The 19,695-nt window shown below is 38.7% G+C and overlaps 1 protein-coding gene across 11 annotated transcripts in view; it reads right to left on the bottom strand.

Moving 5' to 3' along the window:
• KIAA1328 (KIAA1328 ortholog) overlaps nucleotides 1-19,695 on the bottom strand; it is a 396,501-nt gene that overhangs the window by 62,739 nt on the left and 314,067 nt on the right. For all 11 annotated transcript variants that reach the window (XM_054461100.2, XM_054461101.2, XM_063653602.1 and 8 more), the window contains one exon: nucleotides 1,958-2,139. In XM_054461100.2, the coding sequence (XP_054317075.2) occupies nucleotides 1,958-2,139 (182 nt within the window). The remainder of the gene's footprint in view (nucleotides 1-1,957; nucleotides 2,140-19,695) is intronic.

Here is a 19,695-nt window from a genome sequence, read left to right as displayed (position 1 = left end):
TGAATGCCTTAAAATAAAAACTCTTAAAAAGATGAAAAAGTTTCTATTCTTTTTTGTTTATTGCAACACTACAACCTTCCCCCACCCCCACAAACAAAGGGAAAAAAAACCTAATGGAAGAAAAAATAAAACCATGAGTGAAAACTATTCCTGAAAACTTTGCAGAATTGTAACAGCTTTCTCTTGGTTAAATTGATTGGTATAGCAACATTATAAAATGACTATTAGGATTCATTGTGCACAACAGAAAGTGCTGAAATGTCAGCAGACTATACAGCAAAAAGTAATGGGTTCTGAACCCCTGTTAGTCAAAAAGGATTTTGTTTCAAATTAGAAATTGATTTTTTTTGGACACAAGCCCTTTTCAGGCTTCTGGCTTCTGTAGCTAGGCCGAGGACAGATTAACCTCCACCACAGCAAGGGCTGGCCTGATGATATCTTTCTCAAAGTGCCTTTTCAATTGCTGCTTTCTACTGTTGCTGTGGTCTTAACCAATAACACAAGTTATTTGTTCTTTTGCTATTACACTATATTTTTCTCATTTTGCCATTTTATCTTAGTGCTGCCACACAACACAAATTTGAAGACAAGTTAACTGAAGACTATGTTAAGCCTTGCAGTGTAACCACCACACCAGTTGTGACTATTTCTTCACTCTCCAAAGTGCAATAACTAAGAACAGAGGAAGCTGAGGTAAGAGTTTTCCGTTTCTGAAGGACTGCTAACAGAGAAAGTAAAGATTCTACCTCATAAAGTTTCTTCAATTTAATTTTTATTTTTGGAAGCAATGTCTAAAAAGAAGCTTCTAAGTTGTTCTAAAGCAATGGAAGTCTACAAAACCTTTCTTTGCCTTATGTCTAACAAAATGTACTTTTGCTTTTATTTCAAATTGTGGATAGTCCTCCCTCCCAAAATTTGAACTAATTATCATTTCTCAATTATGTGGAAGAGGTTTAAACAATTTCTAGATTAATCATAATCAAACCCAAAAAGCATGACAGAGCTAGTAGCAGATGAAGAGAGGCAGGGAGATATACACCTCCAAGATCTCACAAAGCACTGCCCAATTTTCAAATAAATAAATGTGAGAGTGGCTACAGAGATTATGAAAAGTAGGTTGCATGACACCAGAGGTAGAAAGGTGCTGGCCCAGTAGGAAAACAGGTAAATAAGAAGGAAATCAGAGTTAATGGTTTTGAGAAGGGAAAAAAGACACTAGGAAAGAGGTGTGAGCAGGAGAGGGCTCAGAGGTCTTTTTGGCCCTTTGTTTCCTGTACATCTTATCTGTACAATAAAGCTCAGACTTGCTCCATTCTTTTCCAAAGTCGTTCCTTTAAGGATGCCAGGAAAGATTAAGCCAAAAGCCTCTCCAGGAACAACTGGGAAACAAATAAATTTGCTTCACTCAACATTTAACATAGTTACTTATAATTGATTTCTTTAAAATCTACCACATATAACAGGAAGTATTATGGACACGTAAAAGACTGCTAGGCAAAAAATGCTTTAGACTTGTGAGTTTTGCTTTAGTCACAATATGGGGAATTGTCCATGACCTCTCCTCCACCCTCCCCATGTTTCCAGTCAATTGAGGATTAACTGTAGTTGTTAGGGTTTATTTTTCCAGGAGAGATTTATGTTCAATATCTTACCCTCTTTACTCACTTGGAACATTATTTTAGTCTATGACCACACTTACTGCTGACTAATTCTTAACAGTTATTGCTTGCAAAAAGAGGGACAAGTTGGATACAGTTTTTCATTCCAGTATTCTAAGAAAAATGCAGACACAATTCACTAATCTAGTAAATGTGTTACCTGTGGCCTTGCAGGCACACTTCAGTGTGTAAACATTTAACTTTTGCTCAGCATTGTAGGAAATCATCTGAAATTCATTGGCTAGCAACTACCTTCCCCTACCAGTTTCTCATTTTGCCACTACAGTTGTTAAACTTACCTCTTTGGGGTTTATATGTATCTTTCTTTTGACATGACCACTGGGCATCATCTTTCATATGCGAATGAAACCCAACTGTCTTCTTCTCCTTCCTATTCTCTCCACTGTTTGGGGAGTCTTGGTGCTTTTTAATAGATGATGATGTTCCAAGCAGCCAGCCATCACAGTTTGACTTTAATAAACTGAAAGAACAACGATGAATGAACTGTTGAAGGCACAGAAGGGAACACAGAGCATATAGATATTTAAATTCAGTATGGGTTGAAATGCAATTCATTAAGAACTCTCTTTATCTTACCTTTTATTGAGGTGTAATTAAAATAATTTACTCAATGTCTATTTTGTGTCCTGTCACAACAATTTTGGAAAAGAAATGGTCTTTATTCTCAAAAAGCTTACACTGGGAGTTGGAGAAATAAGATTCAAACTGATGAAACAGCTAATAAAGTCACAGAGTATGACTAAGAACCAGGCTATCTATAGAAATAAAAAGTATGCTAAAACAGGACTTGCATATCTAAGATGTTTTCCAAGTACTAAAAATGAACACTAGGGATTAAAATATCACCAATGTGCCTCACACAAACGCGTTTGTGTTTCTAATTTTCAATTGTTATTAGTATTTATTATGTACCCAGAGTATGTAAGGAGTAGTGTAACAGTGCACGTAGAAGAACTAGACTCCATACTTACATAGTTTCATTAAAAGGTCAACAAGACAAATATAGAATAAAAGGCATTTTAATGAAAATGAACACATGTGCATATTTTCTTCTCTAATAAACCGTGTTCCCACCATTAGCACATTTCCTCTTATATTATTTTCTTATTTTAGGGAGAAATATTCTAATGATGTGTTATCTCTCACTATTCCACTGTTCCCCCTTCACGTTTGTTCACAACAAACTAATGACACTTTGGTTTTGTCTTCCCCATGCCCACAAACAATGTGAAAATTAAAGAAAAAGACATGGAAATGCATAGAGGCAGCTACTCAAAAAACAAGATTCTAAAATTAAAATGTTTAAACTCCCCAGAAGCAGAGGGAATCTCTAGAAAAGAATAAGCTGAATGGAGTGTTGTCAGGTCTATCACGTATTCCAGGTGGCCTTTGACCAGGATTCAAATCACATAATCTTCTATAAATGTCTCTGGTTTATATCGATCAGAATTTTTAGCAGTGTTTGCTCATATCATAATTTATTAACAAAAACCAAGAAAGTAAATGGCTTTATGTTCAGAATTATATAAAGAAAATAAAATCATTAGTTATATGGCTTTATAAAGTAGGCACAAGAAAATGTATAAAAGTGATACTCTCCTTTTCTTTTTTTTAATCAGAACACAGAGACCATTTTCCTCTGCAGACCAACCAGAAGATGTATAACTTAGGGTCATACAAATTGCACTCATGGAACAGGAAAATATGGAAAATAAAAGTACCTTATTGTGAATGTTATATAAATTTACGTCAACCCAGAGGCCCCAAACCCAGGCAAATCCAATGACTACATCTCTGCTTGTTCTGTAGAAAAATGAATGTGACCCCAACCATTGGCTTCCCCAAATTTGATTCATTCTCAGCTCAGCCAAACTCCCAGTACTGACTGCCTTCTGCTTCTTTACAGCATTTTCACAGAAGCTTTTCTGTACCTTTATTCAAAATTCCATCTTGGTAATCCTCCATCATAACTGGAAACTTGGCTTCTAATTTCCCTAAAATAAAGATGAGTATATGAAAAATTTCTTCCTTCATTTGTATTTATTTCCATATTCACCCATCTACTATTCCTCTCTTAATGTCTCAAAAAATTTTACCTTTTATTTGCACTCTTGATACCATCTTGACCCATCCCCTCTGTGACTATGGCCTGTCAATCATCTCTTTTTCTTATAACTCACAAACTCCTCCTCTAACTGGATTTCTTCCTAGGACTACAAACAAGAGCAGATCCTCCATTAATACCCAGTGTCAGTGAGCGTGTGGGGACAAGAGCACTTTAATACCTATTGCAGGAACCACAAATGGGTATCACCTTTTTGTGAGTGACTTGTCAACACAAAATGAAAATGCATCCCTCTTTCAACAGTTCTACTTTTATCCCACACTTGAGGCCAGAAATTTGAGATCGGACTGGGCATCACAGCAAGACCCCATCACTAAAGAAAAAGAATTGTTTTAAATTAGCCAGGCATGGTGGCATGTGCCTATAGTTCCAGCTACTTGGGAAGCTGAGGCAGCAGGATAGCTTGAGCCCAGGAGTTTCAGCTTATAGTGAGATATGACCATGCCACTGCACTCCAGCCTGGGAGACAGTGAGACTGTTTCCAGAAAAAAAAATGAAAGAAAGAAAGAAAAAAAGAGGAATTTCTCCTGCAGAATTACATGAACAACAGCATGAGAATATTTGTTTAAGGATAATCACTGGAGAATTAGTTGTAATAGTGAAAAACTGAAAGCAAATATCATTCTATAAGAGAATGAATAAATAAATTATGGTACATATTAATTATAAAGAACACTATTCAGTCATTAAAAAGAATGAGGTAATTCTTTTTTTTTTTTTGGAGAGGAGTCTCACTCTGTTGCCCAGGCTGGAGTGCAGTGGCATGATCTTCGCTTACCACAACCTCCACCTCCCAGGTCAAGTGATTCTCCTGCCTCAGCCTCCCGAGTGCTGGGACTACAGGCACACACCACCATGTCCGGCTAATTTTTGTATTTTTAGTAGAGATGGGGTTTCACTATGTTGGCCAGGCTGGTCTTGAACTCCTGACCTCGTGATCTGCCCACTCCGCCTCCCAAAGTGCTGGGATTACAGGTGTGAGCCACTACGCTTGGCTAGAATGAGGTAATTCTTTACACTGATGAGAAGAAACTTCATGAATGCTATTAAAATAAAAGCAATTTGCAATTATAGAGTATATAATGTGGTCTCATTTTTACAAAAATAAAAATATACAAAAATATTTTTAAAGTTCTGGATGGATAAATGTCAAACTAGAAGGGAGTTGAAGAAATAGAGGGAAGAGTTTTATATTTTAATTTATATACCTCTGAATGTTTTAATTTCTTTCAATAGGCATGCATTTTATAATTTAAAAACAAAAAACTCTCACCATGTCCCTTCCATTACCATCTCCTCTCTCCTTGTCTGCTGAATGTCTAGAAAACAATAATTTATTCTAACAGACATACCGACTAAAACTTGTTTTTAAAGAACAAATCAAAAGGCCTTTCTTCTTTGAACAGTCTTGCTTGTTACTAGATCACCCTACAGAAATCCAAGAAATTCAAGAAAACATTTTTTCTTGTAATGTTTTCTCCCTTGGTCTTCATAATACATTATCCTGATTGGTTTTCTGGTTTTAGGAGACTCTTCCTTCCCCTTAGATGCAGACATTCCAAAAGTCTATCCCTGTCCTCTTCCCTCTTAGTACTTTCTTGGTGATCCTTGCCACACCTCTATATCTGCAAGTACGATTTCTAAATAGATTCTTCTGGTTCATAGTGCTTGCCAAAACTGCTGACCTGATCAAGTATCTGATGAAAAGCTGTAAAGTGATGTCTATTCCTGCCTCCCAAACCAACTCTTGCTAAAGCAATCCGGTATCTTTATCTTGAAACTGCTTCCTCCTTCTGTTTCCATTCTCACTTAATGATATCACCATCCTCCCAGTCACTCGTAAGAAATCTCAGTTGTCTCAACTTCTGCTTTCCTTATTCCTTTTTAATAAATTTCCTAATCAATCATTCACTTATATATTCATCAGATATTGACCGAAGAACACACTTTATGGGCCTGATATGTACTGTGGGACTGGGCTGGGCAAAATGGAAAACAAACATTTACAGAGGACTTATTTTATGCTAGGTGCTGGATATACAAACATGAGAAAGCCCTCGTTCCTGTTCTTTTTTTTTTTTTTTTTTTTGAGACGGAGTTTCACTCTTGTCACCTAGGCTGGAGTGCAATGGCACAATCTCGGCCCACCACAACCTCTGTCTCCCGGGTTCAAGCGATTCTCCTGCCTCAGCCTCCTGAGTAGCTGGAATTACAGGCATGCAATCCCATGCCTGTAACTTTGTTATATGCCCGGCTAACTTTGTATTTTTTAGTAGAGATGGGGTTTCTCCATGTTGGTGAGGCTGGTCTCGAACCCCTGACCTCAGGTGATCTGCCCGCCTTGGTCTCCCAAAGTGCTGGGATTACAGGTGTGAGCCACCGCGCCCGGCCCAGCCCTGGTTCCTATTCTTAAAGAGATTTTAGTGGGGGAGACAGACGTGGAAACAAAATTTTTAATACCATATGCCAAATGCAGTAATTCAGGAATATACTGGATGTTATGAGAGTGCAAGGGCAAGGCACCTAACTTTATTTGCATAACAGAAGGGAGATTCCTGAAATACTCAAACTTAACCTTGGAAGATAAGGAAAAATGTAAGAATGTTCTAGGTAAAATAAAACAGTATTAGCAAATATACCAACAAATGAAACTTCAGCTCATATTTTGGGAAAGTTAAATAGCTAGGTATTGTTACAGCATTAAATTTTGGGTGTGTGGTAAGGAGGAACGGAGATGAAGCAGGTGAGACAGGGCAGGTCAGATCATGAAAGGTTGCGTTTTCCATACTGAGGGGCTTGAACTCTTATCTTGTGGCCAAGGTGGAGTCACTGAAAGGCTCTCAGGAGAAAAATGACATGATCCAACCTGAATTTATAAAAAATTACTCTGGCACCATTTAGAGAATGGGCTGCAGGAAACTGGATGAGTTGGAAGGCTGCTGAAACAGCTCTGGTGAGAGATGAAGGTTTGCAATAGAGAAGCGGTACTAGGAATGGAAAGACACAGTTTAAGAAATATTTAGGATTTAAAAATGGCAGAACTTGATGTAAAAGAGAGGGAGAGAAAAGTCAAGAATGACTGCCAGAATTTTGGGTTGATAAGCAATACAGAGGAGGATTGGGGAAGGGTGGGAAAAATTAACTGCAGCTTGAGGTGCTTATGGAACATCTGAGAAGATATTTCAAGAAAGTAATTTGATCAGTAACTCCATGGCTTTTTGCTATTGGCTAAGTGAGTTTAGAGGTGGTAGGGTTGAGGGAGGCAGAGTTGAGAAAGAATATGCTTCAATTTCAATTTCCTTGGTGTAGGAGGAGATACAGTCATTCTTGTGAGTGAGTAAAGCAGGTATTGAGAAGAGAGGTGAAGGTTTGGAGTATGTATTGAGGGAATTTGAAATAGAAATGAAAAGAAAAAGATTTTCCTGAAATGTTGAGGCCCTAACAGAAATAGAAATCATCCATTTGTAGCAGGGCTCAGGTGCAGAGATTAAAAAGCAGAGAAAGCGGCGTGAGAGCTCGATCTAGGGTTAGGATTTTTACTGGGACAATGCAGCAGACTGGGGGTCAAGGGAAATAAATATATTAATGTAGTTTAGGTCAACCATTCGGTCCAGGAAGAAAGTGAGGCAACAGGGACTGAAAAGACTGGCAGAAAAATGAGGGGAAATAAATAATTTAGATATCCCTTTAAGGTAAAGTGAAAATAAAACAGCAACAACACCACAAATATAAAAATCCTTGGTATGGTGTATGTGATAAACATGAGAACATAAGCTGTAAAGGAAGAGGCTGGGATGGCAGAGTCAATGATTTTTCTGATGAAACCACAGTGGGTGATAGCAAGCTCTGGGTGTGGCCATGGATGATGCTGGAGTGAATTGAGGAACGCAGAAATTCTTTAGCTATGGCAATGGATACATCAACCATATGGATATTGGGATCTCACAGAATGATGGTAGGAGTTATGGGGGAGAAAGTGACTTTAAGTGGGACGTCAAGGTCTAGTGAGATAATGATGGAAAACAAAGGATGGAAAAGGATGGACTGCTGCAGTAAAACTAGACATATATTTAGATTCACATAAATAAAGAGATATGCAAGAAAAATGCTGGCACTCCTCTCTCTGTTGTTTATCAAGTGTGACAGAAAGAATGGCCTCTATTAGAAGTGGTGCTCTCAGAAAAGATGCTGATTTTAGGCAGTGATTCACAGCTTGGCAATACATTTAAATAATCTGGGGAATTTTTAATAAGAGTGATGGACTGAGTCCCATCCACTTGTCGAAATTGAATTAATCAGTCTAGGGTGGGACCTGGATATTATTTGCTTCCCTCTCTCACTCTCCTTTCCTTTTAAAAAAGCTCTATAGGTGATTCTAATGTCCAGATAGGATTGAAAATTACTGAGTTATTGTGAAGAGTGGGAGAAAACATTCTTTTAGAAAAAGGCAGGATGAAAAGAGTGCATTTCCTATGAAACACGGATTCTCTAAGGCACCTGTAGGAAATCCTACAGCAGGAGGGAAAGGAGTGTTAGTGATGTGAAGAAAACTAGGGGAGGAAAGGTAGACATTTAAGGGAATGAGAGTATAAGAGAAAAAACAGCACATGAAATACTCAAATTTTGGCATGAGTCTTCTTTTTTTTTTTTTTTTTTTAAAGAAAAAGAACAAGTCCTTGATTTAGAAGACCATAAAATCTAGGCTGGAGAAACAGATAGATACCTCTTAATTCCTCCGTTCATTTCCAATGGCCTGATTCAGGTGCTGGCCATATCATACCTAAACAATTGCTATATTGTCCAGTTTCTGAATCAGTCCTGGAATCAGCCATTTTCTTTGAAAAGGTCTGGTACCTTGTATTGGGGGGCGGGGGGGAAAGCTATTGGATTGCCACAGCTCCCAAGTCCCTGCTGTGAACATGGAAAGAGAATATATGTATATGCCTGTATAGTCATTTCTATATATAGGTATATATAGAGAGAAAAACATGCGTTTATACAGAGTTTATACTAATATCTTCAAAATTCCAACTCTAAACCAACAGGGTTCATTTTAGCTTCTTCTCTTTCCATAGATATATCCTTTCTCCAACAATGAAAAAAACTGGCTGCCATTTTCCATAATATAACTGAAGTGGCATCATTCATCTGGGGTAATACCCAAGGTTTGTTGCCCCAAGCCAAGGAAATCAATGACGCAGACATACAAGGAGTGAGTTTAAGAGTGGGGTTTAATAGGTGAGAGAAAGAGAAAAGCTCTCTCTCCTGCAGAGAGAGAGGGGCTCCTGAGTGGGTCTTCTGGTTCCGTGGTTAAATGCATGGGATTTTATAGACAAGCTTGAGGAGGCAGTGTCTGACTTACATAGGGCCCAAAAGATTGGTCAGACCAAGTGTGCCATTTTCACAGTGCATGAAGAAGGTGGCTGCCCCACCCTAATTTTTTATTATGCAGATGGGTTCTCTACCTTGCCAGCACCATGTTGCCTGTTCCTTTACTGTACATGTGGTTGACAAAGAAAAGGAAAGATGGAGTCTCCATGTTGAACATGGCTGGCCTGCAGGTAACCTTTTCCTATTGGCACAGCTGCCAGCATTTACCTGTGCAAGCTTCCAGCTTGGTTATCTATGTCTGCAGCTCGATTTTTCAGGCCGCTCTTTGTTGGAAAAGAAATGATTTGGGGGCTGCTTTTTGTTAAAAAGGGAAGCCTTACTGAGGACTCTCTTACCCTCTCTAACTGCTTAAATAATTTCTTTTTAGCCCCTGTACCATAATTACTTACTTAATACTTTTGTATTAAAATAATATTCTGTCACCACAGCTATTCATCCTTTACCAGCCTACTCCTCTCACACCACATGCTTCTGGGCTGCTTCTGCCAACATGCCTCTGTATGGACACTCGACACTGCAGGAGACAAAATGTGCTACCCAACAAAACGAAGGATTGTTGGGCTCAGGACAATTAAGAAAAAGCAAACACAGGAAAGCTCTCTGCCCTCCCTTTATCTGCCTAAAAGCTGAACACAGATTTACAGAGACAAAAGGTACCCTGCTCGCCTTCTACTAGGGAGAACAAAGGTTAAACATTGAAGGCAACTTTAGACCCTTATCATCTGGAGACGATACCAGGGGAATCTACATTAACAGGCTTTACCAACTAGCCTTTATCTGCCATTTAGTTTCCTTGACTCAATTTTCTACCTTTAGGAACTTAAAGTCCTTTACCTTTGTCTCGTTACTTTTCTAAAATTTTACTGTTCTTTGTTGAAGATGCTATAAAAGCTGGAATGAAAACTACCTCTTTGAGAACTACTAATTTTCTGAGTTTCTTCCATGTACATATGAAACACACGAACATACGTGTTAATGTATGTTTGTTTTTCTCTTGCTAATCTTTTTTTTTTTTTTTTTTTAACATAGGTCCATTCCAACTAAGAACCTATGAAGATTGAAGAAAAAATTATTCTTCCCCTACAACCCATTCCCACCTAGCCATGACTGGGCTACTCCTAAGGAAGCTCTCCTCATCCCTCTGGGTGACAAGACCCCCTGCAAGGCCAAATTCCACATGGATACCTCCTTCTCATTCTGCTCAAGCTCCAACACACAACACCAGTGCAGTTCCCATATGGAAGCCCTCCTCACCATGCAAAAGTTCTGATATTCTATGCCTAGCTGCCCTCTTCTATGGATGCCCTTCTCATACCACTCACACTTTAATGCCTCAAGATCAAATTATTTTTTGGCTAGGATGTGAGGTAGGGATCAAGGTTCATTTCTTCCCCATATTTATATCCAATATTTCTAGCATTACTTGTTTAAAAAACTTTCCTTTTTCTACTGAATTGCTTGGCACCACTGCCAAAAAACAGTTGAGCATATGAGTGTGTGGGTCTGTTTCTGGACTCCATTCTTTTCCATCGATCTATTTATGCATCTTAAGGTGAATACCAACCTGTATTGATTACATAACTTTAATTTACATACCTAAAATTAGGTAGCATAAGTCCTTCAATTTATTCTTCTAGAATAACAAAGACTGTCACTGCTATTCTCGTCCTTTCACATTTCCATATAAATTTCAGAATAAGTTTGCCAACTTCTATAAAACAGTATGTTGGTATTTTGACTGAAAATGCATTGAATCTAAGACTCAGTTTGGAAAAAAATTTTGATATTTATAACAATACTGGAGGGGAGGAGCCAAGATGGCCGAATAGGAACAGCTCCGGCCTACAGCTCCCAGCGCGAGCGACGCAGAAGACGGGTGATTTCTGCATTTCCATCTGAGGTACCGTGTTCATCTCACTAGGGAGTGCCAGACAGTGGGCGCAGGTCAGTCGGTGAGCGCACCGTGCGCCAGCCGAAGCAGGGGCGAGGCATTGCCTCACTCGGGAAGCGCAAGGGGTCAGGGAGTTCCCCTTCCAGGGGTGACAGACGGCACCTGGAAAATCGGGCCACTCCCACCCGAATACTGTGCTTTTCCGAAGGGCTTAGGAAACGGTGCCCCAGGAGAGTATAGCCCGCACCTGGCTCAGAGGGTCCTACGCCCACGGAGTCTCGCTGATTGCTAGCACAGCAGTCTGAGATCAAACAGCAAGTCGGCAGCGAGGCTGGGGGAGGGGCGCCCGCCATTGCCCGGGCTCGCTTAGGTAAACAAAGCAGCCTGGAAGCTTGAACTGGGTGGAGCCCACCACAGCTCAAGGAGGCCTGCCTGCCTCTGTAGGCTCCACCTCTGGGGGCAGGACACAGACAAACAAAAAGACAGCAGTAACCTCTGCAGACTTAAATGTCCCTGTCTGACAGCTGTGAGGAGAGCAGTGGTTCTCCCAGCACGCAGCTGGAGATCTGAGAACGGGCTGACTGCCTCCTCAAGTGGGTCCCTGACCCCTGACCCCTGAACAGCCTAACTGGGAGGCACCCCCCAGCAGGGGCAGACTGACACCTCACACGGCCGGCCAGGTACTCCAACAGACCTGCAGCTGAGGGTTCTGTCTGTTAGAAGGAAAACTAACAGAAAGGACATCCACACCAAAAACCCATCTGTACATCACCATCATCAAAGACCAAAAGTAGATAAAACCACAAAGATGGGGAAAAAACAGAGCAGAAAAACTGGAAACTCTAAAAACCAGAGTACCTCTCCTCCTCCAAAGGAACGCAGTTCCTCACCAGCAACGGAACAAAGCTGGACAGAGAATGACTTTGACGAGCTGAGAGAAGAAGGCTTCAGACGATCAAATTACTCCGAGCTACGGGAGGATATTCAAACCAAAGGCAAAGAAGTTGAAAACTTTGAAAAAAATTTAGAAGAATGTATAACTAGAATAACCAATACAGAGAAGTGCTTAAAGGAGCTGATGGAGCTGAAAACCAAGGCTCGAGAACTACGTGAAGAATGCAGAAGCCTCAGGAGCCGATGCGATCAAATGGAAGAAAGGGTATCAGCCCTGGAAGATGAAATGAATGAAATGAAGCGAGAAGGGAAGTTTAGAGAAAAAAGAATAAAAAGAAACGAGCAAAGCCTCCAAGAAATGTGGGACTATGTGAAAAGACCAAATCTACGTCTGATTGGTGTACCTGAAAGTGACGGGGAGAATGGAAACAAGTTGGAAAACACTCTGCAGGATATTATCCAGGAGAACTTCCCCAATCTAGCAAGGCAGGCCAACATTCAGATTCAGGAAATACAGAGAACGCCACAAAGATACTCCTCGAGAAGAGCAACTCCAAGACACATAATTGTCAGATTCACCAAAGTTGAAATGAAGGAAAAAATGTTAAGGGCAGCCAGAGAGAAAGGTCGGGTTACCATCAAAGGGAAGCCCATCAGACTAACAGCGGATCTCTCGGCAGAAACCCTACAAGCCAGAAGAGAGTGGGGGCCAATATTCAACATTCTTAAAGAAAAGAATTTTCAACCCAGAATTTCATATCCTGCCAAACTAAGCTTCATAAGTGAAGGAGAAATAAAATACTTTACAGACAAGCAAATGCTGAGAGATTTTGTCACCACCAGGCCTGCCCTAAAAGAGCTCCTGAAGGAAGCGCTAAACATGGAAAGGCACAACCGGTACCAGCCACTGCAAAATCATACCGAAATGTAAAGAACATCGAGACTAGGAAGAGACTGCATCAACTAACGAGCAAAATATCCAGCTAAGATCATAATGACAGGATCAAATTCACACATAACAATATTAACTTTAAATGTAAATGGACTAAATGCTCCAATTAAAAGACACAGACTGGCAAACTGGATAAAGACTCAAGACCCATCAGTGTGCTGTATTCAGGAAATCCATCTCACGTGCAGAGACACACATAGGCTCAAAATAAAAGGATGGAGGAAGATCTACCAAGCAAATGGAAAACAAAAAAAGGCAGGGGTTGCAATCCTAGTCTCTGATAAAACAGACTTTAAACCAACAAAGATCAAAAGAGACAAAGAAGGCCATTACATAATGGTAAAGGGATTAATTCAACAAGAAGAGCTAACTATCCTAAATATATATGCACCCAATACAGGAGCACCCAGATTCATAAAGCAAGTCCTGAGTGACCTACAAAGAGACTTAGACTCCCACACATTAATAATGGGAGACTTTAACACCCCACTATCAACATTAGACAGATCAACGAGACAGAAAGTCAACAAGGATACCCAGGAATTGAACTCAGCTCTGCACCAAGCGGACCTAATAGACATCTACAGAACTCTGCACCCCAAATCAACAGAATATACATTTTTTTCAGCACCACACCACACCTATTCCAAAATTGACCATATACTTGGAAGTAAAGCTCTCCTCAATAAATGTAAAAGAACAGAAATTGTAACAAACTGTCTCTCAGATCACAGTGCAATCAAGCTAGAACTCAGGATTAAGAATCTCACTCAAAACCGCTCAACTACGTGGAAACTGAACAACCTGCTCCTGAATGACTACTGGGTACATAACGAAATGAAGGCAGAAATAAAGATGTTCTTTGAAACCAACGAGAACCAAGACACAACATACCAGAATCTCTGGGATGCATTCAAAGCAGTGTGTAGAGGGAAATTTATAGCACTAAATGCCCACAAGAGAAAGCAGGAAAGATCCAAAATTGACACCCTAACATCACAATTAAAAGAACTAGAAAAGCAAGAGCAAACACATTCAAAAGCTAGCAGAAGGCAAGAAATAACTAAAATCAGAGCAGAACTGAAGGAAATAGAGACACAAAAAACCCTTCAAAAAATAAATGAATCCAGGAGCTGGTTTTTTGAAAGGATCAACAAAATTGATAGACCGCTAGCAAGATTAATAAAGAAAAAAAGAGAGAAGAATCAAATAGATGCAATAAAAAATGATAAAGGGGATATCACCACCGATCCCACAGAAATACAAACTACCGTCAGAGAATATTACAAACACCTCTATGCAAATAAACTAGAAAATCTAGAAGAAATGGATAAATTCCTCGACACATACACCCTCCCAAGACTAAACCAGGAAGAAGTTGAATCTCTGAATAGACCAATAACAGGAGCTGAAATTGTGGCAATAATCAATAGCTTACCAACCAAAAAAAGTCCAGGTCCAGATGGATTCACAGCCGAATTCTACCAGAGGTACAAGGAGGAGCTGCTACCATTCCTTCTGAAACTATTCCAATCAATAGAAAAAGAGGGAATCCTCCCTAACTCATTTTATGAGGCCAGCATCATCCTGATACCAAAGCCTGGCAGAGACACAACAAAAAAAGAGAATTTTAGACCAATATCCTTGATGAACATTGATGCAAAAATCCTCAATAAAATACTGGCAAACAGAATCCAGCAGCACATCAAAAAGCTTATCCACCATGATCAAGTGGGCTTCATCCCTGGGATGCAAGGCTGGTTCAATATACGCAAATCAATAAATGTAATCCAGCATATAAACAGAACGAAAGACAAAAACCACATGATTATCTCAATAGATGCAGAAAAGGCCTTTGACAAAATTCAACAACCCTTCATGCTAAAAACTCTCAATAAATTAGGAATTGATGGGACGTATCTCAAAATAATAAGAGCTATTTATGACAAACCCACAGCCAATATCATACTGAATGGGCAAAAACTGGAAGCATTCCCTTTGAAAACTGGCACAAGACAGGGATGCCCTCTCTCACCACTTCTATTCAACATAGTGTTGGAAGTTCTGGCCAGGGCAATTAGGCAGGAGAAGGAAATCAAAGGTATTCACTTAGGAAAAGAGGAAATCAAATTGTCCCTGTTTGCAGATGACATGATAGTATATCTAGAAAACCCCATTGTCTCAGCCCAAAATCTCCTTAAGCTGATAAGCAACTTCAGCAAAGTCTCAGGATACAAAATCAACGTGCAAAAATCACAAGCATTCTTATACATCAATAACAGACAAACAGAGAGCCAAATCATGAGTGAACTCCCATTCACAATTGCTTCAAAGAGAATAAAATACCTAGGAATCCAACTTAGAAGGGATGTGAAAGACCTCTTCAAGGAGAACTACAAACCACTGCTCAAGGAAATAAAAGAGGATACAAACAAATGGAAGAACATTCCATGCTCATGGGTAGGAAGAATCAATATCATGAAAATGGCCATCCTTCCCAAGGTAATTTACAGATTCAATGCCATCCCCATCAAGCTACCAATGACTTTCTTCTCAGAATTGGAAAAAACTACTTTAAAGTTCATATGGAACCAAAAAAGAGCCCGCATCGCCAAGTCAATCCTAAGCCAAAAGAACAAAGCTGGAGGCATCACACTACCTGACTTCAAACTATACTACAAGGCTACAGTAACCAAAACAGCATGGTACTGGTACCAAAACAGAGATATAGATCAATGGAACAGAACAGAGCCGTCAGAAATAATGCCACATATCTACAAGTATCTGATCTTTGACAAACCTGACAAAAACAAGAAATGGGGAAAGGATTCCCTATTTAATAAATGGTGCTGGGAAAACTGGCTAGCCATATGTAGAAAGCTGAAACTGGATCCCTTCCTTACACCTTATACAAAAATTAATTCAAGATGGATTAAAGACTTAAATGTTAGACCTAAAACCATAAAAACCCTAGAAGAAAACCTAGGCATTACCATTCAGGACATAGGCATGGGCAAGGACTTCATGTCTAAAACACCAAAAGCAATGGCAACAAAAGCCAAAATTGACAAATGGGATCTAATTAAACTCAAGAGCTTCTGCACAGCAAAAGAAACCACCATCAGAGTGAACAGGCAACCTACAAAATGGGAGAAAATTTTCGCAACCTACTCATCTGACAAAGGGCTAATATCCAGAATCTACAATGAACTCCAACAAATTTACAAGAAAAAAACAAACAACCCCATCAAAAAGTGGGCGAAGGACATGAACAGACACTTCTCAAAAGAAGACATTTATGCAGCCAAAAAACACATGAAAAAATGCTCACCATCACTGGCCATCAGAGAAATGCAAATCAAAACCACAATGAGATACCATCTCACACCAGTTAGAATGGCAATCATTAAAAAGTCAGGAAACAACAGGTGCTGGAGAGGATGTGGAGAAATAGGAACACTTTTACACTGTTGGTGGGACTGTAAACTAGTTCAACCCTTGTGGAAGTCAGTGTGGCGATTCCTCAGGGATCTAGAACTAGAAATTCCATTCGACCCAGCCATCCCATTACTGGGTATATACCCAAAGGACTATAAATCATGCTGCTATAAAGACACATGCACACGTATGTTTATTGCGGCATTATTCACAATAGCAAAGACTTGGAACCAACCCAAATGTCCAACAATGATAGACTGGATTAAGAAAATGTGGCACATATACACCATGGAATACTATGCAGCCATAAAAAATGATGAGTTCACGTCCTTTGTAGGGACATGGATGAAATTGGAAATCATCATTCTCAGTAAACTATCGCAAGAACAAAAAACCAAACACCGCATATTCTCACTCATAGGTGGGAATTGAACAATGAGAACACATGGACACAGGAAGGGGAACATCACACTCTGGGGACTGTTGTGGGGTGGGGGGAGGGGGGAGGGATAGCATTGGGAGATATACCTAATGCTAGATGACGAGTTGGTGGGTGCAGCGCACCAGCATGGCACATGTATACATATGTAACTTACCTGCACATTGCGCACATGTACCATAAAACCTAAAGTATAATAATAATAATAATAATAATAATAATAAAAGAAAAAAAAAAAAAAAAAAAAAAAAAAAAACAATACCGACTGGTCAAATTCAAGAGCATATCTTTCTTTCCATTTAGTTTTCTTAAATTTGTCTCAGCAGTATTTTGTGGTTATCATGTAGAGATATTTTGCTTCTTTTGCTAAATTTATTCTTCATTATTTGATGGTTTTGATGTTACTATAAATGCTTTTATTTTCTATGCTAATTACTGTTATTATATAGAAATAAATTTTATTTTTATACATTGAATTTGTATTCTGTGATTGTGTTAAATTCACTTAATTCTAGTACTTGTCTCTGTAGTTTCCTTAGTATTTTTCCATGTATACAATCATATTAACTGAGAATAAAGACAGTTTCACTTACTTCTTCCCAATATCTTTCATGCCTGATCACACTAGAACCTCCTAGACAATGCTGAATAAAAGTGGTAAGAGTGGACATCTTTATCCTGTTCCTAAAAGTGTTTATTATTAAAGAGATGTATCTCTGTTGACACTATCATTTTTCCAGCTTGATGAGAGGTCTTTTTTCTCTTCCTATAATGAATAAGCACTGGATAAGTTATGTCAAATGCTTTTCCTGCATCTGTTTGAGATGAAGTTTTCTTTAATCTTTAAAAAGGATTAAAATCTTTTTTATTATGTTAATATCACAAATTACATTGATTGATTTTCAAATATTAAGCTGACTTTGCATTCCTGGGATAAAGCCTATTTAGTCAAGCTGTATTATGCTTTTTACATATTCCTGAACTTAAATTGCTGATATTTTGTTAAGGATTTTTTTTTCCCTCATTTATGTCCATGAGGAAGACTGGCCTGTTATTTTCTTTTCTTCTAATGCCTTTACCAGATTCAGACCTCACAAAAGAAGTTGAGAATAGTTCCTTCTTCCTATAGTCCAAGTGGTTCTCAAATGTGCTAGGAGGAGAGAATGTTGCCACACAGAAGGCATATGGCAATGTCTGCAGAGGTTTTTGATTGTCACAACTCGGGGATGCTACTGGCATCTAGTGGGTAGAGGCCAGGGATGCTGCTTAACATCCTACGATGCACAGGACAGCCTCTTACAACAAATAATTATCTCATTGAAACATCAATAGTACCAAGGCTGAGACACCCTGTTCTAGTCTCTGAAATAATTTGTGTAAGATTGATATTATTTCTTCTATAGATACTAGGTAGAATTTGCAAGTGAAGTTTTGATGGGTGTGTAGTTTTACTTATGGGAAAGTTCTTAACTAGAAATTAAATTTCTTTAACAGATATAGGGTTATTCAAATTTTCTACTTTTTTGTACCAATCTTGGTATATTATTGACTTAAAGGAATTTACATCATTTAAGTTGTCAAAAGTGCTTGCAAAAAATTGTTCACAACATTCCTTCATTACTTAAAAATATAATTAAAACATATAGTGATATATCCTTTTTCAGTCTTGATATTGGTAATTTTTTTTTCTTTTCATAGTAGGTTGATCATCTTGAAAAGGATTATTAATTTTATTTATAGTTTCAAAGAATCAACTTTTAGTGTTGTTGATTTCCTATTTGGTTTTCTTTTTCACTGCATGACTTGCCAAAGAGTAGCTGCTACAAGGTTGAAAGCAGAACAGAAATACAGTCACAGACTCTATCATGATGTTTCAGTCAACAATTGACCAAATATATGACAGTGGTCCCACAAAATTATAATATCAGTTTTTTTTGCTATACCTTTTCTATATTCAGGTACACAAATACTTACCATAGTGTTGCAACTGCCTAGAGTATTCAGTACAGTAATATGCTCTAATTAGATCCCATTTGTCAATTTTTGTTTTTGTTGCAATTGCTCTTGGGGATTTCATTATGAAATCTTTGCCTGTGCCTATGTCCTGAATGGTACTGCCTAGATTTTCTTCTAGGATTTTTATAGTTTTGGGTTTTACATTTAAGACTTTATCCATCTTGAGTTAATTTTTGTATAAGGTGTATGGAAGGGGTCAAGTTTCAGTTTTCTACATAAGGCTAGCCAGTTCTCCCAGCACCACTTATTAAAGAGGTAATCCTTTTCCCAATGCTTGTTTTTGTCAGGTTTGTCGAAGATCAGATGGTTGTAGATGTGTGGTCTTATTTCTGTGTCTTCTATTCTGTTCCATTGGTCCATGTGTCTGTCTTTGTACCAGTACCATGCTGTTGTAGTTACTGTAGCCTTGAAGTGCAGTAGCGTGATACCTCCAGCTTTGTTCTTTTTGCTTAGGACTGTCTTGGCTATAACAGCTCTTTTTGGTTCCATATGAATCTTAAAATAGTTTCTTCTAATTCTGTGAAGAATGTCAATGGTAGTTTAATGGAATAGCACTGAATCTATAAATTACTTTGGGTAGTATGGCCATTTTCACAATATTGATTCTTTCTATCAGAGCTTCTGCACAGCAAAAGAAACTATCATCAGAGTGAACAGGCAACCTACATAGTGGGGTAAAATTTTTGCAATCTATCCATCTGACAAAGGTCTAATATCCACAATTTACAAGGAATTTAAACAAATTTACAAGAAAGAAACAAACAACCCCATTAAAAAGTGGGCAAAGGACATGAATAGACACTTCTCAAAAGAAGACATTCATGCAGCCAACAAACATACAAAAACAAACTCAACATCACTGATCATTAG

Source organism: Pongo pygmaeus, chromosome 17 (assembly GCF_028885625.2).
Source record: "Pongo pygmaeus isolate AG05252 chromosome 17, NHGRI_mPonPyg2-v2.0_pri, whole genome shotgun sequence".
NCBI lineage: Eukaryota > Metazoa > Chordata > Mammalia > Primates > Hominidae > Pongo > Pongo pygmaeus.
This window is presented reverse-complemented; position numbering and strand designations above follow the sequence as displayed.